This window comes from Acipenser ruthenus, chromosome 15 (assembly GCF_902713425.1).
Source record: "Acipenser ruthenus chromosome 15, fAciRut3.2 maternal haplotype, whole genome shotgun sequence".
NCBI classification, from domain to species: Eukaryota; Metazoa; Chordata; class Actinopteri; order Acipenseriformes; family Acipenseridae; genus Acipenser; species Acipenser ruthenus.
In genome coordinates, this window is record NC_081203.1 from 20,854,469 (window position 1) to 20,876,563 (window position 22,095).

Below are 22,095 nucleotides of genomic sequence, written 5' to 3' on the forward strand. Positions count from 1 at the left end.
ATGGTCCTACAGCAGTGTTCCCACTGGTTTCTTTAAAATACAATAGGACCCCACAATCCCCAAGTGACCTTTGATGCACATTAAGAATTTTCAAGGTTGGCCAGGTTTGGAAAAAAGCACCTTTTGATTTCAGCAGATAGCCGTGGGCACCCTAAGCCTGTAGCACCAGTCAGTGGCATCGAGGCACTGGTCTGATTATAGCTGGACCACTGGAAGCACAGGATGTGAGTAGGCCCCAAGAAGACACATTGTATTTATTAAGTCTGCAGAGTTGCATTACAAAAATAAAATGCAAGAGGAAACCAAATAATTAAAAGCTGTTCAGCTCAAGAAAGGGCTAGGCAATGGTAATGTGGCTTTTGATAACTGGAAGTTAGAAAATTGATTTTAAAGCCTTGGTTAGAATACATCATCCATACTTTAAACCTAATGGCAGCATCTGTTGTGCTTTTCTACTCCCCTCCTCCCTGCACCTTCCACCACACTGCCTGCTACATCCCTACAGGGTAGCTGAGCTATCTCCCCGCCTGTCACTCAGCCCAGCATGTCTCCAGAATGGTACAGAGTGCTTGAGAAGACAAGGCTGAACCTGACATTCTGTTAGGTCAAAATGCTGTAATGCTGTTCAGGGTTGTCAAGCTAATAAAAATAGAGAGCAGCTGGCGTGTTCCAGTATTCACCTTTTTAGAATACCTGCAGGCAGATTTAAGAATTTTCACTTCTGTCTGTGAAATGAAAATCAAACTGTTGACATTCCAATAGTAGTAAAGCTGACACTGGCCTCTCCCCTCCAGGCGTTTCACGCTTGGAACGGGTATTTCCAAAATCTGGAAAAGTATAGTACGACAATGGAACGATGACATCAGAATTCTAGAAAAAGAACATTCCATTGTGGGTGCTTGCAGTCAATGCAAATATAGCCACTGTGTGTCCATCAAAGTATCATCAAAACAGGACAGCGCAGCATGTGAAGTTTAACTGGTAAGGGACTTGGTCTAGTGAAAATAAGCTGGGTTGACTGTAACAGATGCAGACCAACATTTCCAAATGTATAAAATGTGTTAGAATTGAAAAGCTCAACTACTGTACGTTAAAGAAAGGGTCTATTACATGGGATAAGATTAGAGTTTAAAACAGTAGCAGCTCCAGCATTACCACTGTAATAAACCGCATGAGTGATTCAGAGTAAACTGCAGTGTGGGAGATAGTAAGGTTGTTGGTTTGCTGGGCGGGTAGGTTTAAAACAAGCAGTATAAGGGTGTGTCAACACTGGCACATGTTAATTATAGAACAGAAAGTAAACCTACATGATAGATATGTTAGGTATGCAAATCTTTCAATTTTCATTTTGCAGTAAGACCTTTAGTGGTATGCATAGTTGCTACTAGTCCTGCTAGTGAAATGGAAAAGTGTGCAGTGCAGCTAAACCTTTCTCACTGGGGAGTTGCTTCTGAGAAGGGATTAGGCTAATTTGCACTCTAGGATTCAGGCCATAGGAAGAGTTTCTGGTCAAATACACAGCAGATCATTATGAGACCTGGACTCTCCCCAAGGAAAAAGATGCACTGTTAATCAAGATGAGGTGCTTTCAATTACTGAAAAGTGAATAGGGAATAACTTGCCTACATGTGGTATAAAATGGGTTTTGTGAAGCCTAATCTTGTAGTCTAGACTAGATTTTAGTTCATATGTTCATCAGTTATTTGAGTTGTACATTTTACATTGTCCAATAGTTTTATCTTTACCTGATTGTGTTTGAAGTTAGGGCAAAAAACATTTCTTCGTATCCTCCAGCATGGAAATACTAGCAGTAGACTCCTGCTCCTTGAGAAGTATGATCATGTTCATGTCCTGATGCCTTGTATCTCTTTGTGAATGCTAGTTGTTAATGGAATATATATCAGATTCCCAACATGGCTCCTTTTTATACATACTGTAACACAGTGGAAAGAGCATCATGTGGCTGCTAAATAAAGTAGCTCAGTGCTGCAAAGTGTAGACAGTGCTGTGCAAGACGTTTCATTTGTAAATACAACAAACAGAGCAGGCGTGGATATTCATTTTTAATTGAACTATTACATCATTTTTTCCACTAACTGGGCCCAGGAGGCATGGTTGTGTACCTGCCTTGTGTGTGCATGTGTTCATACCATCCTTCCCTCTCATGAGCATAACTGCTTTCTCACATGCCTCTTGCTGCTTTGCTGCTTTTTTATTTTTTAGGTGAACCCTTGGAATCACAGAACACATTTGAACCAGAGGGTATAGAATATAGCCAACCTGGATGTCACAGAGACAAAGTGGCACAGCCACTGCCTTGTATTCGGGCCTGTACTGCTGTGTCACCACACCTAGTGAGGTGCTATCAGTCTCTCGCCATTCAGATATCACAGCAGACAGGCTTGCTGCTAGAAGCAGGGTTTAGAGCTGTAGACAGGTTAACCCAATCTGGTTAAACCTGTACTGTGTTCCCAGTTAGCACTGCATAGTAAGACTATCAAGCACAGGGTGTGCCGTGTGTTCTACTGTTTAGTACATTAGTCTGAGAGCAGTGTAAAATAGATGGGATACTGTGGCAAAGTGCCCCGCCCCTGTGTGCATTTGTGTGTTCTGTGTATGTATGTATGGGTGCGTATGTTAATGTTGGTGTATAGATTGGTACACGGGATATAAACGGGTCTGTGTTTCATGTGTGTTTAAAGTGTATAATTATATTTAGGCACGAGGATGGCACATCACTTCACGTGCAGATAAAATGTGTATAATGTGTGGCACGGGGTTGCACGTAATGAATTCACGTGCTGGGATTCAAGTGAGTAATTAATTAGTAATTGAATCCCAGCACAACAGTATATATAGATGCACGTTTTAGTCACTTGTGGTTGGGTGTTCGGAAGAGGAGAACGGGTGAGAGAGAGAGAGAGAGAGAGAGGAATAAGTAGTAGTAAAATCGTAAACGTAAAGTGTTTGTACTCACCGTGTTTGTTTGTCTGTCCGTGCACCGTGTGTTTAGTGTTAGTCGTTTTGTATGTCTGTTTATTTTGGCGCAAGTGCCGTGTCCTGTTTTGTGCTGTTTACAACCCTTTTATTTGTTATTAAACGCTGAGTGCAGCCATTGCACTCGGCTCATCATCACAACCACCGTCTCTGTGTATTCCTTTTCTGGTCTGACGCCACCCACTCTGGCCGTCTTTGTGACACGTGGTGGCAGCGGTGGGATTTGAACCCACGCCTCCGGAGAGACTGGAGGGGTCTGGATTAAAAAAAAAAAAAAAAAAAAAAAAAAGTCAATGGCAGAAGACGCCATCAAACTGCGGGGCTGGTTCCTAGAGAATGCTGGGCTGGAGGCCCAGTCTCTGCCCATAGTCGTCCGGGCCCTGTGGATGATGGACAGTGAGAGATGGGAGGCCTATCAGGAGGAACACACCCCAAACACCTTGGAGGAAGGTGTGGAGTTTGTCCTCAGCTACCTGGAGGCAACCATAAATGGAACAGCAGCCCAGGTAGCAGGACCACCAGCAGAGGAGTACCTGCTGTCCCCATCTCCACCAGCAGAGGGTGAGTACCTGCTGTCCCCATCTCCACCAGCAGAGGGTGAATGCCTGCTGGTTTTGCCTTCACAGCCCAAATGGGAGGAGCCTGAACGTCCTACGCCTGAGTGGGAGGAGCCCGAACGTCCTACGCCTGAGTGGGAGGAGCCCGAACGTCCTACGCCTGAGTGGGAGGAGCCCGAACGTCCTACGCCTGAGTGGGGGGAGCCCGAACGTCCACAGCCCAAGAGGGGGGAGTCGGTGCGTCCACAGCCCAAAAGGGAGGAGTCGGTGCGTCCACAGCCCAAAAGGGAGGAGTCGGTGCGTCCACAGCCCAAAAGGGAGGAGTCGGTGCGTCCACAGCCCAAAGGGAGGCAAGTCGGGGCTTCCACAGCCCTGGGACCCAAGCCACCAGCAGAGGGAAAATGCCTGCTGGTTCAGCCCCAAGAGCCGGAAGGGGAGGGGTTACAGGCTCAACCCCCTGAAAATTTTTGGGGGGGAGAAGGGCAGGATGCTGGTGTCCCCCAGCAGCCTCTCGCTATGCTGCTGAAGGCAGCACGGCGCGCACATGCCCAGCCGCCACAGCAGAGGGAGCCAGCACCGCCAGGAGCAGAGGAGCTGGAGCTGCCTCTGCCTCCACCACCTCCAGGAGCAGAGGAGCAGGAGCTGCCTCTGCCTCCACCACCTCCAGGAGCAGAGGAGCAGGAGCTGCCTCTGCCTCCGCCACCACCACCGCAAGGAGCAGAGGAGCAGGAGCTGCCTCTGCCTCCGCCACCACCACCGCAAGGAGCAGAGGAGCAGGAGCTGCCTCTGCCTCCGCCACCACCACCGCAAGGAGCAGAGGAGCAGGAGCTGCCTCTGCCTCCGCCACCACCACCGCAAGGAGCAGAGGAGCTGGAGCTGCCTCTGCCTCCACCACCGCCAGGAGCAGAGGAGCTGGAGCTGCCTCTGCCTCCACCACCGCCAGGAGCAGAGGAGCTGGAGCTGCCTCTGCCTCCGCCACCGCCCGGAGCAGAGGAGCAGGAGCTGCCTCTGCTGCCCGTACCTCCGCAGGGAGTACGGTGGCCGGAGCCCCAGAAAGGGGAGCTGCCGGCCACGAAGAAGGGGGAGGAGGTCTGGAGACCACTTTCCCCAGCAGCAGTTTCGCTGCAGGAGTTCTTGTGGCCGGAGCCCCACAGGAGGGAGCTGCCGGCTATGAAGAAGGGGGAGGTCGGGGGACCACCTGCCCCCGCAGCTTTTTCGCTGCAGGACGGGACCAGCATGCTGTCAGCCGTGCCACTACCGGCAGGGGAGCTGACAGCATTTCCAGCCATGGGCCCACTGAAGCCTCCCTTCCCAGCCCGAGACTTTGGCCTGGACTGCTGGGTATTTAAGGGGGGAGGTGGCCGTTGAGGCCATGTGTGCTGCGCACAAGGGGGGGTATATGTGGCAAAGTGCCCCGCCCCTGTGTGCATTTGTGTGTTCTGTGTATGTATGTATGGGTGCGTATGTTAATGTTGGTGTATAGATTGGTACACGGGATATAAACGGGTCTGTGTTTCATGTGTGTTTAAAGTGTATAATTATATTTAGGCACGAGGATGGCACATCACTTCACGTGCAGATAAAATGTGTATAATGTGTGGCACGGGGTTGCACGTAATGAATTCACGTGCTGGGATTCAAGTGAGTAATTAATTAGTAATTGAATCCCAGCACAACAGTATATATAGATGCACGTTTTAGTCACTTGTGGTTGGGTGTTCGGAAGAGGAGAACGGGTGAGAGAGAGAGAGAGAGAGAGAGAGGAATAAGTAGTAGTAAAATCGTAAACGTAAAGTGTTTGTACTCACCGTGTTTGTTTGTCTGTCCGTGCACCGTGTGTTTAGTGTTAGTCGTTTTGTATGTCTGTTTATTTTGGCGCAAGTGCCGTGTCCTGTTTTGTGCTGTTTACAACCCTTTTATTTGTTATTAAACGCTGAGTGCAGCCATTGCACTCGGCTCATCATCACAACCACCGTCTCTGTGTATTCCTTTTCTGGTCTGACGCCACCCACTCTGGCCGTCTTTGTGACAGATACATACATCTAAACTGAGTATAGTTCATTTTGATCATATTCACATATTCAATATGTTGATGTACAGATCAATTAATGAGGCTTGATCAATTCATGAGAAAAGTGTTCTTACACAAATTATACCAACAAAGAAAAACAAACCAAATACTGAAAAAAAAACAGTTTGATGAGGCTAAAGGAGTAGCTTACTAAGCAAAGTATTGAAAATACTTGTGTACGGGACTTTTGGTTTCCATGGTGGTGTATAGGGGTACCAGCCAGTCAGGTAGTTTCTGCTAGATGTCATCTTATAGGCCCCCAGTGGACATGTGATGTACTAGTGGTACCCCTATTCCCACGCTGGTGTTTGCTTCCCATGGTGCACTGGTGCAACACAACACATTCCTCCATCCCTTCTCCAGGTTCATCACAATGTATATACTGTAGAATAGACTGTCTTCTGAAAGCTGTGCTGTGTACTTCGATACCATTGGCACAAGGTAGGAATGCTCAGATACACCGGGGAACACCCTCTGGTGCAGAACAGGTAGAGGTGGAGCTTTCTGCTGATGTCACTTTCCCTTTATCAGTGCCACAAAGTAATTCCAAACTGGCACTTTCCACAGGGAACAACATGCTCCAGGTTCCTTTTAAAAGGCAATGATGGTTAGCATGAAAGCGCAGGACCATGAACAAAACAAACAAAACAAACAAAAAAAAACAGAATACTTTGCACTTGTCGCCACATTGTGGCCAAATACAGTAATTGCACCTTGTGAAACACTGTACAATAATGCATGCTTGATGTTAAGAAATAATGTATTTTTATTATCACAGAACATCAAGCTGCCATTCTTCACCTAAAGAGAGAAAGTAAAGAAGAAGTCGAAAACTTACAAGTAAGTAAAAAAAAGTACCAAATGATAAGTTTTAGGTCTTAAGTGATCTTGGTGTTTCTTTGTAAATGCACCTGTGCCTCTAATTTGTCACGTGGATACCATTATAATGTATTCTATTGCTGTTGAAAATATATTCATGGACTTGTTCCCAAAACCTTCATTGATTATGAAGAGGCAGTCATGAAGTCCCTGCCAAAAGAATTTCCGTCATTTAGTCACAGCTGAATGCTGAATGATGTGGCTTTTAACTTGTTCTTTAAAGAAAAACTTACTAGTCTTAGCTGGGGGTATCTTTGAAGTTCTAGCTTATAGTAATCAATGTGTGTTGCTGATTGAAAAGCGCATGTTTTAGAAATGTTTCTTATGCATGTTAATTGATTGTATCTTGTTCACAGCAGGTGATTATCATGCAGTTTAATGATATGTATCTGTTTAACAGGACAACGATGCAGACTCATGCTTTTAGTAATACATAGCCTTACAGTTCTGTTTAATTGCTATCTGTGGATGCTACAGGCAGGATAATACTGTAGGGCCACTTGAAACATAATAGTCCTACACAAACAACTGTATTTCATTCCTGGGGTCAGCGCCACTTATTTGTACTTCCTTAAATGTTAAACAGGAAGAATTTAACATTCAACAGTTTACTAGCTGAAATCAGAAAATCTATGACTTCTAAACATCAAAAGTTAAAATTATGATGGGGCTCCCGAGTGGCACATCCAGTAAAGGCGCTCCTCGCAGGATGTGCCCTATAGCCTGGAGATCGCAGGTTCGAATCCAGGCTATGTCACAGCTGACCGTGACCGAGAGTTCCTAGGGGGCGGCGCACAATTGGCTGAGCGCTGCCCGGGTAGGGAGGGCTTAGGTCGGCAGGGGAATCCACGGCTCACCGCGCATCAGCGACCCCTGTGGCCGATAGGGCGCCTGTGGCTCTGCAGCGGAGCCGCCAGATCTGTGTTGTCCTCCGGCACTATATAGGTCTGGTGGCATTGCTGTGGATCTGCAGTGCGAAAAATGACGGCTTGGAAGGAGCACGTTTAGGAGGACGCGTGTTCCAGCCTCCGTTTCCCGAGTTGGCGGGGGGGGGGGTTGCGAGCGGTGAGCCAGGGATACAGATAATAATTGGGCATGCTAAATTGGGGTGAAAACCGGGGTAAAAATAATTGGCGACGACTAAATTTAAAAATAAATAAATAAATAAATTAAAAAAAAAAAAAAAAGTTAAAATTATGAGAGCACAGTTGTCACTAAAAGGAAACTAAAAGGAAAAGCTTTTTTGTAGCATTCTATATACGCAATCGGAAAATCACAAAAAACTGTCTCAGCTCTGTTTGTTATGAATTACAACAGCATTTATGTGTGCAGACTGAATTCTGTGAATGGAAAACACTTCATCCTTACACTGTTCACATACTACAATAACTGAAGAGTAATGCTTAATAAAAAAAAAATCCTATTGCTATCTGTTTCTTTCGATAACCAAATTCTGTTGAACTTTTTGTTCATAAAAGATATGAATGCTGAATGTGTGCAGTATCCCTGCAGTCCTTCTCCTATTCTTCTCCATGCTTTACCATGGTCCATTGTAAGTTTTAGCTATATTTGATTTGACATGCTTGCCTTCACAATGCTTTATTAGTTTGCTTTGCTTTCTCTCATGCTTTTTTTAACAAACGTCGATAAGGTTGTGCTGTGAATGTGTTTCCAACACTTAGACCTTCAAGTCATTTGTAAATTCAGATCTCAAACTATATACGTAGTTATTCACTGTGCTGATTTGATTGAACTAAATTAACTACAAAACATCTGTACATCTAGATCAACGGCCACAATCTGATGTTTCATGCATCAGCTTTATGTGCTAAATTGAAAAAAATACTTGTTTTTAATCTGTTTTTTTTAAGATCTGAGCCACCATGGTTCAGCTTTAACCTTAAGAAGAACTCTGTCAGCTGTGATAACTGGAGCTTTGTGTGGAAAGCAAGGCTGATTTATCAAATTCAGTGTGTTATCCATTTCATTTTAAAAACGGATTAAAATGCCACATCTAAATAATACATGCATGACTCAGCGTGGCGTGGTCCACATTATTGCACTTTAACCTAAAAGCAAGAGGAGAGAAGAAAGCAAAACTCAGATTCCTTGTTTTTACTTGGTCAGAATTATTGAGGTGCATTGGCACTGCAGCATACCTAATTGAAGCCCATTAATCCCTTAGCTCTTCACAAGCACATAATTACAAAACAACGCCTGGCAACGCCCTGTTTTTATTAGAATACAGAATTATTCTAATAAAATAGTATAAAAAAAAGTATTAAAAAACTCCCCTATGGTCTATAGCATCCTGGTGGTGGTGAAGCGTTTGTATCCACAACAGCAACATTGCAGTAGAACCACCCTGTACAATAACCTTCTTAGCTAGAAACCATTTTGCATGTTAATGAGGGATTACATTACTCTCTGCCCAATTTTATTTCTGAATGTCTTTATTTTGTCACTAAACTCTGCAAAAGAATTGCATGCCAGTGTAAAGAAAAACATGCTTAACCTTTACAGATAGATTAAGATAAAGAGAAGTGTGTTTAATTCAGAGCTCTAAAGGGGAATAAAAAAAAGTATTGTATACACTATAAATAAAAGTCAGCTGATAGTGCTTAACTCCATACATAACATAAGAAAAGCAAAGAACATTTAACTTAGCACCTACACACCCTGAGCCATAGGGGGGAGCTATAGCACTCCACATAATCCGGAATAGAGAAAAAAGGCAATATTAGGGAAAACAGACATTACCTGCTAGTTAAAGCAACATCTGTTTCAGTACAAGAATCACATTTTTTCAAATTAAATTTTGTTTAACTATTATCACTAGAATAATCAAAAGACAACCGTGCTGTGCCAGGGTCAAATCATACGCAGATGAAGGAACTTGACAAAACTTTGTCTAGCTGACTTACTTTCTTATACAGTGTAATCTATACTTGTTTTTAAAGTTCTGTATGAATCATTATTAAGACCACTCATTTTTAATCTGAACATGTCTTTATTAGAACCGGCTCTCCATTGTAATAGAGGCATTCCACAGTATGAGAGAAACACACGCATGCATTCTTCAAGCATGTTTCCCTTTGTGATATTCAGCTCTTTATAAAATTAGGTAATAGATCAGGTGGATAGTTTAGGATTATAAGGCAGCCTGCTGGACTGAACGAAAAATCTGGGCTCCGATTCAAATATAGATGTGGAATAATTACAGTATGTAGTAATCAAAACTGAGATTGTTTGACAATTTTACATTTTAACCCTAATGCCCAGGAATTGTGTAAAATAGCTAAGCTTTGACATAGTCAAAAACACATGTGCCAGAGGTTTTCCTGACAACAAACACTGGCAATCCTCCAATCTTATACTATGCAATGATGTGCAATCATGCAGAGCGCTGGGAATGCCTAGACCTAGTTGTTTACAGTTTTTTGTTTCTTGTAATTGTGTGTGGAACTCACTAGATGTCACTAAACACTAAAGCAGAAGGATGTTTCTAACTCTCTTAATATCTCTAGTGTCTGCTTAGTTTTGCATATTCGGGTAGTGCTGAAAGTTCACGTTTGAGTCTCAAGTATTGTCAATATAACTAATCGATGGGTAAAATGTACATGTAGACAAAAGCTGTGCATTAACCTCAGTGAGATCTAGGTCACGGCATCAGTGTAACAGGGTTGGGTGCAAACTGGCGACCTCCCACACCGCAAGTGAGCATCTTAATCACTATGCATTTGTGGTTATAGAGCTTTTAACCTCATCTCAACTCACCCACAGGACAGAATCTGTAACGGCAGTGTGTCACACAACACTGCCTGTTACATTTGCAGCGCATGCCACGCTACAGTTTTGCATATATATCTAGAGAATCGCTTGTTCATTTGTGATGAAACTTGATAAGAGCCGCATTCAGTTGTTGAGTGCAGTGTAATCTAGGAAGCTGTCTGTCTGTGAGTCACGCAGTTATATTTCCATTAATCTATAGAACCCCTTTGTCCAGTTCTGATAAAACCTCTTTGTCTTTGACAAAGTTATTGAGTCATGATATGGCTATATAAGGACGTAATCTGTCCATATTTCATGTTTAAGTTTCGTGTCATATCTACTGAAGCACTTATTCAATTGTGAAGTAGCTTGGTTTGAACATTCTTCAGCACAGGGTATCATGGTTTATATGCTTTTACATGTTACTGATAGCTCTAAATTTGTATTTCCAGCTGTGGTCGGGGATGCATGTCGCTGACGTATTTGTTTAAGAAAAAAATATCAAAGACTACATTCTGTTTAAGGAACAACAGTAACGTCTTCTTTCTAATTGGTCTGCCTCACGTTGACTTAACCCACCCTTCTTTGTCCTCACAACGCAGCTGTTAATCCTAAACCAGGTACACACCTACGTGATCTGGAAGTAGGGGTAGCACCAAATAGTCAACTAGTCGACTAGACGGCTAAAACAGTGACAATCTATTCATTACAGACTCAAAGGCAAAGCAGCAGCAGCACAGTTGCAATGTCAATATTGTAATTGTATTCAGCTGTTTGAATTGATAAGGAATATAATTGTGAAGTGTGCGGTTTTAGGTCGACGGAAGTGCAGTTTGCGGTGGCAATCCATTACAAATGAATGAATGTGTCGAACATTAATAACTCTCTCACATTGTGTTGTATCCGGTCTTTCCTTCTGTCTGTGTCCACTTTCTGTGTCTCCTTTAGGTCAGGTAGGTGAAGAGGTTTAGTGAAGAAAACACAACAATGGCTAGTTAGTAAGTGTCCTTTCCATTGCTGCTTCAACAGCAAACTCAGTACAACCTTCCCTACTTGTATTATTCATTAAAGTATTTTAATAAAGGCTGTTGCAGCCCAGCATTCATTAAGCAGAGGCTCTATGGATCCAGTGCGCTAGAGTTGTCGTCACTGTGTTCCGTGTGACGTAATTGTTGCCATGGAAGCTTTGCATCCTGCAAAAAATGAGATTCTCTCTTTTCTCTTGAGAAAAACCCTGTGCTTTCTTCTGCTATTGTCTTCGGAACCCTGTTTCAGGTTCTTTTTGTCTGTTATTTCTGAAGCAGCTTGTATTCTCTCATAAAAGTTTCCCATAGTAAAAGCATAGCAAAATGAAATAAAGCATAGTGAAGGCATGGTAAAGCGAATGTAAGTACTGTGAAGCACAGAGAGGTATTGTAAAGCATTTTAAATACCTAACAAACCATGGTAAAGTTTGTTAAATACACTGTATAGCCATGGGGAAACTGCAAAATAAACTTGCTAATTTACTGTGATAATTTTCTATAAGGTTCTACCCGATAACCACATACAGGAGCAGTATAAGTAAAATATACCAACTTTTACCAATTGTATTCCTGCAGAGTAGCAACATTAAGCTTTTCAATGATGGGCTAGCTGAATCACTTAATAGTTAAATGGCTGGTTTCACAGACCACGATTGAAATAACTAATGTTATTTTAAGTAAAATTGGGAAGTCCAAGACTAATGCTAATCAGGGTCTGTGAAACCAATTGAAAGTGTTGAAGTTTGTACACCCTAAACAGAATACCATCTCCCACTTGGTTGTGTATGCAAGGTGTTCTGAACATAAAGACATTATGAAGGAATTGCAGTATGTGTGGTCTGATTGCTGTTGGCAAAAATGCCATTATTTGACTTTTGTCACAGAGCTGTGAGGTTGTCAGGCTTTAGTAAAGATGGAGTTTGAAACATTTGGGAACGCTGTAGACTACTTCTTACCCGCAGCCTGGATAATATTACTTTTATGGTGTTTGAAGACCTACCCTTGCTATAAAGTGGAATGGAAACCACAGGTATTTAATGATACATTAAGTTTGATTATCCAGAGCATTAAGCATCATGTGTGGGTTTTCAGAAGTACAGTATAGTGGTTGCTGTGTGATTTATCTTTACTAAGAAGAGAAAAACAGCCTCAGTGCTGTTTTACTATGTAACTGGAACACCATTGAACAGTGATTCTTCTCGTGAGTACTCATTCTAACTTGCTTCTTTACCTTTATGATCTTCCTTTTCACTGTTACAGAACCATGCTCCTTGTTGATGCCAGGGTTTTAGGACCAGGCCCGTTGGAATCCCCCCCAGCAAGCATAAGCACAATTCTTGTTTAGTGGTTTATTATAATCCGCTGCTATGACTCTTATGTTTTACGTACGACTCGTATGAATTATGCCTGTACACTTGAATTCAATCACTGTACCAACTGAAAGCAGCAACAAAGTAAACGGACCAACTGAACTCAAATTAAAAATATTGACTGACCTGCTCACAGAAGCATCTAAAATTCAGCTTCATAAATTAAGACTCCAGGCTTATTTTACACGTTTTTGAACCAGGTAGTAAGGTGTTTTCTATTAGGGTGCCTGTGTCAGTTGTATCCCTTTCACTTTGGCAGAGTTTTTTTGTATTTTTTTTTTGCAGGTTAGTCAGGTTCACTTTTGTTCTCTCCTTACACTTTATTTTCATATGATACTTTTGCATTTCAGTGTTTTAGTCAGTTTAGCAGCATTAGTTTACATTTGTATCTGTAAAGACAGCTCACATTCAAACAAGGTCTGCACCTGGTGCGGTAGCGTGAAGATCACTTAAGAAGCATTTACAAGTTTGGTAGCATTGCTGGTGTGGTCTAAATGTAACAGGGTGGAGGCTGGGCATGAAGCAGTCATGAGTACAGAGCTTTTAACTGCAGCTCATCTCACATTCAGGGTTCAGATCTGTAACAGCAGTGCATCACACACGATTTTAAAAATGAGGGCAGTTGTGTTTGTTCTTTTAATGATAAATAAAATCATGCTTAACTGTTACTGTATTTTGCAGTTTGTATTATCGTTGTAGGTTCATTTTAAAATAGACATTTAAAAATAGTTATATGTTGGGGATCTGTAGCAGTAGCTAACACAGGGAGGGAGTCAAATTTATTTTTAGTTCTTTTAGCTTTATAACATAGCTGTACCTTATATATGAAGCCATTCTTGACAGTTTTTCATAATGATTATCAGGGAGTATCTGAACTTCCTGTGCTTCTGAACAGACGGTAAACGCAGCTGTCTGTTTTTCTCGCGTTACAGATCCTTTGGGTAGCTATAAACTCTTGTCTAGATGTCCTAAGGCCTTCTGGAAATCAGAGTGTGTACTTTACGAGCTAAATTGTATCAATATTTAAAGTATATTTAAAAAACCAAAACAACAAAGAAAGTCACTGTCCTTACTTTGTAGTGGTTTCTGTGGCAGAGCGAGTTGGGTTTTGGTACACACTACAAAGTGAAGCTGTCTTGCACTGTGGGTCGTGTTTGTCAACATTGCTGACATGAAGCTGTCAAGACAGATGAACACCCACAAAACTGAAGTCCCCAAAGAACCTATCATTTATAAAACTCTCATGTACAACTATGGCCAAAAGTTGTTCTTCATAAAGTTGAATGAAACCTGCTGAATAATGTTACATTAACATATCGCTTTATAGTTTTCCATATACTTAACGAAAAACTGACAACAATTTTAAAATGTGACATTTTCGATGTCTATCATGGCTTCCAGTAGACTTTCCTTGATTACATGATGTTAAATAAAATATCTAAATTAATGTTCATATAGTTATTTTTTTTTATTATTATGTCTCAATCCTAAAATTCTAGGTGATGTAACCTTTTGGCCATAGCTGTAGATGTACCTGTCAGCTACAGTGCATACTCAAAAAGATCATTCATTATTTTTGGTTAGCAAATAAAATCTACGGTTCACGAAAAGCCTACTGACTGTACTACTTCACTAATACTTTAATCCTTCAGTGTATTGATTTGTTGACTGCAATTAAAACATGTTTTTAATTGAAAACTTGTGTTTCTGAACGGAGGCTCATCCCTCTAATCACATACATAATCAAGCTGTTCCTATATATAGCCTGTCGCCTATGCTTCCTTGTCGTTTCTTTGTTTAGTCCTCCTTCTCCCCTGCTCTACAGCTGTCATCAATCAATAGTCATTACATCACAGTTCAGCCAGCTCATAGGGCGGAGGCAGCTGGCCCAAAGTGCCACTTGTCCTGCTCGCTGGCTATAGCTGTCATCAATCGGTAGTCATTACATCTCAGTTCAGCCAGCACATGGGACGGCTATTGAGCTCTAATGGACAAGGCCGTGGGCCAAAGTATGTTATGTTCCATCACGGGCATGGGCACTTGTCAAATACAATAAAAAATTGGTCATTGGAAATCTTTGTGGATGCCTCTTTTCTAAAAAACTGTGCTGCCTTTATCTTCGAAAGACATTGAAAGACTTGTAGTTGAAACGTTTGTCATTGAAGTTTCTTTTAGTATTTCTAAATTTAGCATTATTGACTGTCAAAATTTTAGGGATGGTCTTCTAGAATGATACATTGGCAAGCCGAAGGCTCGCTCTTCTATATTGAAGACTGCAAGAAACATATACGATGATTATTTAATGCATTTCTATTTTCCTAGATAAAAAGGAATTAAACTAAGTTGACACAGTTCTTGAGCTGTAAAGAACCTATGCTACTGTTGGAATTGCTCTGTGCAAATGTAGAATATGTCTCTTTTTGTCATTGATTTTATAAGGTTATTTCGTGCCAGGATAAATATATACATTTTGAAACATGAAATTTGAACATGCACAGATGAAACTGATGCAGCGATTGTGTTACTATTGCCTCTCAGAACAGAGCAAATGCATTGTCATTATTTGATAAGAGATTAGGTTTTAAAAATGTGTTGACTAGACTGATGGAAACTAGGGACGTGTCTTCCAACTCGTCCCAAGCAGACGAGGAGCCAGTGACCCCCTCAACCAGTAGACTCTCTGACTACAGTATTCATCCAGCAGTCAAACCCTCAACCAGCAGACTCTCTGACTACAGTATTCATCCAGCAGTGAACCCCTAACCCAACATGCTCTCTGACTACAGTATTTATTCAGCATCTTGTCTGTTCAACTTCCTAGCTACGTTAGTAACAGATGTTTACTTTCGAGTGTTTCTCCTGTTTGGAACCCATACTCCAATAAATAAACTCTCTTTGTGGCAGCGGACGTCATTTGGATGCGTTTCTTACTGTACTATTATTGCAGCGCCTCTGTGCGTACATCCACTTCTGAGAAAGTAGTCTGATCTCTGTCAGAAACCTTTTAACTGTGATCATACTGACCAGCAGTGCATTAGCAATGCTAATCCTCTTCCAAGATATTGGGCAGATAATGGATTTAGATTAATGACCGTTGTTAAATGATGATAATTAAAATAACATGTATTTTTTTTATTTAACTCTTTTATTAAAAATATTTTATTATTTTCTATTTACAAGCTGACAAAGGTTTGTGTTTGTATTATTTTTTGTATTGATGTCTGTGATATAACACAGCTATTCTGCCAAAAAAACATTTTAAGTCTTCAGTTCTTTTAGAAAAACAGTATGACTTTATTCCAAATGGTGTTTTTTTTTTTTTTACTGATCATTTCAAGCAGACCAATACAACTGAAACCCTATACAGAATTACCTGTAATGTTTAGGAACCCTATCTCCCATCATTATTATTTAGTCATTTAGCAGATGCTTTTATCCAAAGCAACTTACAGAGACTTGGGTGTGAACTATGCATCACAATTGCTGCTGAAGAGTCACTTACTTTTACGTCTCATCCAAAGGATGGAGCACAAGGAGGTTAAATGACTTGCTCAGGGTAACACACAGTGAGTCAGTGGCTGAGCTAGGATTGAACCTGGAACCTCCTAGTAACAGCATCTTTCTTTAACCACTGGACCACCAAGCCTCTATGTAAATAGGAGGGCTGTGTGTCCTAAGAGACCATTATTACATCTCCCATGGTTCCTAGCAACCAGGGCTACAGGCTAATGATTCACGATTCAAACACGCCCCAATACAAATACAGGTTTCCCAGATTCCCATGACGATTGAGACTAGCCTATTGAGAACATTTCAGTGGAAGATTGAATAATGAGATTCTAGAATCAGAGAGATTCTCGCTAAGTTACATAGCGGTACTCATATATTCATTTGAAGGGAAATAATTTAGACAAGAATATGCTATTGCTGCCTGTGACAGGATAGAAAACCCCTGCACTAAATGAGGTAATTGCCTGTCCTGGGCCTCCGCTTTCCTTGCATGAGAATGTTAGGAATGTGAGGAAATCTGGGGCCTGTGATTGGACAGGCAATTATGGATTGAGTCTACCTGGTTGGAATATAAGACTAGGGTTTTCCAAAATCAGGTTGTAGGATTTCAGGGAGGAACATAAGAGACAGGAAAGATTGTGAGGCACACGCTTATAGGCGGAAGCCCTGAGCTGGTCAGCTGCTTATTGTTTATTCTATTATTCTTTCTCAATAAGAGTGTGCAAACCAGCGCTTAAAACCACATTCTTAATGTGTTATTCCTGCTGCTTTACTGGACCGTCCGGCTACCCTTCCACACTTCTGTTTTCATAATGCAGTGCCGTAGAGAAATATTACAGAGAAGAAAAGTACCAAGACACACCATGCTTCTGGAAGGTTCTTCAACTACATAGCATTGAGATCCACTGTATTAAATTGACCTAATTGGCCAAGTATCCTACACCACAAGGTGCCAATTGAGAACTTATAGACACTCTATTCGACATGTTTCACTTCAGAGCAGCAGATAGGCTCTCATGTAGTAATGGTCACTGTGACAAGGACTCATGATGGTAGAATTTCTGCTAGAGATACAGCTGTGGCCGCAAACAGCTACGGACGGACAGAGAGAAAAGACAGTTAGAGATCCCTCAAGACACCTTCCAACACCTTGTGGAGTCTATGCCACGTAGTGTCAAAACTGTGATCAGGGCAAACGTTGGCCTAACTCGATATTAGGTACAAGTCCTAATACAGAGGCCAGGCAATTTAGGTATTCCGTGATTGTGTGCTCGAAGCTCTGGGTGATGCTCATGTAAGGGGAAGGTATCTAGTTGAAATGCTCTGGCTTCACCGCTGTGCGACAGTGTCCTTTTAAGCAGTGCTTCCCAGCATGGACTTGGAAGAATTCAGGCTGACCTTTTTAAGAGTTGTTTGTTTAACGAATCACTCAGACAAGATAAGTCAAACCTCGGTTCCTAACAAGAAGCATGCACAATAGTTTAGCCTGTGTGCTTCGTCAATGAAAGTGGGAGCTGGAAGAGATTCAGCAGCTCATTTGTTAAGTAGATTTTGAGCTGCAGATCCCACCAATTGTCTTTTTTTTTTGAGTGGATGTTGTCCCTTTAATGTTATCTGTCATCATTCACTCCATACGTTTAAATAACCTAGCTGTGAGTTTTCACTGTGAAACAAGAAATATGTGAATATTGACATATGTCTTGTCTGGTAACACTTTCAAATAATGGCTGTAAATTCATAATGAATTCCTACTGAATACCACCTGAATATTTTATGCACTTCCTGTGAGTTCTGAAGTAATTCATTTTGAATTCAGCCCTGTTAATTCACGTGGATTGAATTGCTCATATTCATTTAATGTTTCTTTGTAACAGAAGTGATATTCATCACATTTATAAGACATGCATTCGTGCACGAATTAACACTTCTCACAATGCCCCCAGTGGGCGAGTAAGAGGATATGAATCACTGAAGAATAAACCGGAAGAATAAAAGGAACGGATGGAGGGGAAAGAGGAACCAAAATGTTTTTAAATCGTGATGAATTAACAGGGTTGAATTCAAAATGAATTACTTCAGAACTCAGAGGAAGTGCAGAAGATATTCAGGTGGCATTCTTGTGATATTCAGCCAGAATGCATGGTGAATGGTCAAATTGCAGCCTGACCATCAGAATAAAATTGACCTCCTTTTCACAATTTGATACCAGGAAGCAACAGCAACTTTTAATGGTTAAAATACTGATATCCTGACTCATGAGTAATTACATTTGATTTATTAATACACAGTACATTGTTTCATCTTGTTATGACTGGATACTTGTCAAGTACTCAAGTGTTAATGAACAATATGTCTGTCTCTTACATACTGATTTATGATGTGTGCACAAATCACCGTCTCAAATATGAAAGCCCCATTGGCCTGTTGACAGTGTTGTGGCAGTTGTTTATAATATTTTGCCCAGTCTCTATATTTTGACATCTGTCGAGTGTAGCAAGATTAGCAGGTATTAGAATATACCCACTGGTTTATGAACAATGTTGCATGTAGGTAATGATAATGAGACAGTAGTTTGTGCTTCGTTTGTTCTTACATTCCCGTGTAAATGAACTCTTGTGCAGTTAAAGTAATTTGTCATTCACTTGGGTTGCGTGCATGGCTGACTGACTTCAGAAATTAAACTTGATAGTAACATTCACTAACATAACCATCTTAAAAGCTATACAAAGGATTTGGCACATTTTTGATGTTTTCAAATTGTGTTTAAACCGCAAAAGAATGAAGAACATGTGCTAAATGTTTTACAAAATTGTCTTTTCTCCAGACCATTGTCTAGTCTTTAATTTAACTTTGATTCTTGCTGCACGCATACCAAAGCCCTCTGATCAGAATCCAGGGTAATTATTTTGGCAACTAAAAAATTTAATAAATCCAGCTAATTAACTATTTCACAGAGAATCTGACAGTAGCAAGGCCAGTGTGCTGGGTATTGAAAACAGTGCAGAGTAATATAACACAGACGCACTTGGACAGGGTTCACTGTACTGTACCCCTCAAACAGCGTGGAGATACATTTGAGCTGCAGAGCAAATATAGAACTCTAGATATAGATGAGAACTCTAGATAGATAATTTATTTATTTCTTAGCAGACGCCCTTATCCAGGGCGACTTACAATTGTTATAAGATATCACATTATACATTATTTCACATTATACAGATATCACATTATTTTTACATACAATTCCCCATTTATACAGTTGGGTTTTTACTGGAGCAATCTAGGTAAAGTACCTTGCTCAAGGGTACAACAGCAGTGTCCCCCACTGGGGATTGAACACACAACCCTCCGGTCAAGAGTCCAGAGCCCTAACCACTACTCCACACTGCTGTATGACAAGCAGGCTCTTAATAGAGTATTTTAAATCAAATTTGTATTGTAATGTTCCCTGACTAAGTGCATCACACAACATGGAGACTTAATGGATTTGAAACAACTGAAGATTAACCAATACAAAAAAAGTCATAATAACCCTATAATATATAGCACCTTGCATGCCCAGTGAGCCATGCCGCACATTCTGGAGAGAAAGACTCTTGATAGTGGAGAAGAAGCCACAAAGAAGCAATGTCTCAGGGTCAAGTGCCAGTTGCACTTGTATTACAGTGAGCTTCTGGCCCTTTAAGGAAACAAAACAAAAACCTATCTCCCTCTGGGAAGAATTCATTAACTTATAAGGGGGTGTCATGGATGGCTGGGTGGGTCACGTTATATTTTATCTTCCACAGAAAAACTTTGAACTGCAGATCTTTGAAATACGAGGGGAGCATGCTGTAGCGATTGCGAAACTCGAAGATAAAATTGAAGGACTCAAAAAGGATTTGGAAAACAATGTCTGTAATAAAGCCAGGGGAGAACTCAAAGAGGTCTCTGTTTCCACGGAAGACGACGTGCCGCCAAAATCCTTCCGCACCGTGTGCATCCAGACAGACAGGGAGACCTTCCTCAAGACCCCTGAGGAAGAGACCAGGACTATCCAAAGCAATCAAACCGTGCCTAAAAAGCTGGACCTCGAGTCTATAAACAAGAGTCTTGCGGGCAAGACAGAACCTGGTGGTTCAGGACCAGTGCCACCCCCTCCTCCCCCCCCTCCACTCCCAGGTGCTGGGCCCCCTCCACCTCCACCTCCTCCCCCCCCCTCCACTCCCAGGTGCTGGGCCCCCTCCTCCTCCTCCACTGCCTGGTTGCAGGCCTCCTCCGCCCCCTCCTCTCCCAGGCTCCGGCCCTCCCCCCCCTCCTCCTTTACCAGGTGCCGGGCCCCCTCCCCCACCTCCACCCCCTATGCCCGGCTGTGGACCCCCGCCACCACCCCCTCCCCCAGGAGGCTTTGCTTTCAGCCAGATGCTTGACAAAAGGCCCCGGAAACCTGCGATAGAGCCAGCATGCCCCATGAAGCCGCTGTATTGGACTCGAGTTCAGCTCAAAGAGAACAGGTACGTAGATGAACTAAAAGTCTTAATGATGTTTGAAGGGTCTGTATAGAATGGATATTGGGCGTTCTTGGTTCACTTAGTAATGGAACTGTTTTTTATGATTAACCCTCATAAGGGCATATCGTAAAACTGACTTCCCTGGTGACTTGGGGTCCAACCGGACCCCAGCAATGAAACAACAATGTAAATGAATGAATGAACATGTGTATATGAACACTTTATTTAGCTTTTCCTTTACTTCTAGCCATCGTTTAGTATAATGTGTTGTTTATGCTATACAAAATAGATAAGACACCCATTGCGCACAGCTGTCTCCTAGGCACCACTGTATTCTGGACGCTGTAGTTTATTCTAGGAACATGTCACAGGCACGTCAGATATCATTTGAAAGCCTCAAGCCTCCTCGTTCATTTGGTAAATCGACTGTGTTCCTCTTTCCATTTTCGAGTTACAGGCACTTGAACACACCTACCAATTTGCTGCGCGTCACAGCACTGGAGCACTGAATGAGGGGGTGGTAGAAAGTACACATACGGGCATGCCTGACATCATTGGAAAGCGCAAAGCCTGCACTTTTAAATTACGTTGAAAATAGAACGTTATCTGTTGAAGCAACCGACTGATGGGCAACAAACGAAACTTAGGAGCTGACTCGTGTCACATGACTCAAGCCTTAGTTTGGGTTTGCTGTAGTTTCGTTTTGGAAAGTCTGTTCAGAACATTCGATACATCATTGGAAAGCTCTAATTCTGTACTTTCAAACAAGCCTTGAAGCTAGCTATTATGGTGCCTGATATTCATGCGAGAAGGTGGGGCCCCCCAATACACTACGCCTGGGGTCCATACAGACCCCAAACCTAAAACAATTTCGGAAATTCAACCAGGCTACCTGGACTAGAATTATCCTTTGCATAGTGTAACAGGATGGGTGCCTGACAACTACCTAAAAGGAAACAAAAATCAAGTCACTAGATCCACATAATAACTGATACTAAAGCACCATGGGGTCTGAATGGACCCCAGGTTACCTTATTGGGGGGGGGGGGGGGATTCTAAATGGACTAGGGTAAGGCATAGAGGGGGGTTCATAATTGGTTTGCAGTGGAATAGCCGAGGACTAGATAAGTCATTTAGAAACAAGAAATATCTGATGCTTTCTAATTTGTTCGTAGGCGACCATACTTCTTATAGTAAAATTGTTCTGCCATATCCAATAAATACAGTTTTCCATAAAAAAATTGGATTTTAAATGCTTTAGTATGATTGTTTGATTTATCAAAGGTGCAGTCTGTTCAATCATGTCCATCAGATTGCAGAAATTTGACCAAAAGCCTGACAGTTTTAGATGTTTACAGGTATGAGTGCAAAATGAATTTTGTAGAAATCTCTGTCCGCAGCGTTACGAGCCAATCAGGACTCGGC

The 22,095-nt window shown here is 41.9% G+C and overlaps 1 protein-coding gene across 1 annotated transcript in view; it reads left to right on the forward strand.

The window, feature by feature from the left end:
* LOC117422305 (formin-1-like) overlaps nucleotides 1–22,095 on the forward strand; it is a 132,985-nt gene that overhangs the window by 36,801 nt on the left and 74,089 nt on the right. Inside the window, 3 exon segments of the mRNA XM_058987413.1 lie at nucleotides 6,404–6,465; nucleotides 19,969–20,369; nucleotides 20,371–20,673. Of these exon segments, the coding sequence (XP_058843396.1) occupies nucleotides 6,404–6,465; nucleotides 19,969–20,369; nucleotides 20,371–20,673 (766 nt within the window).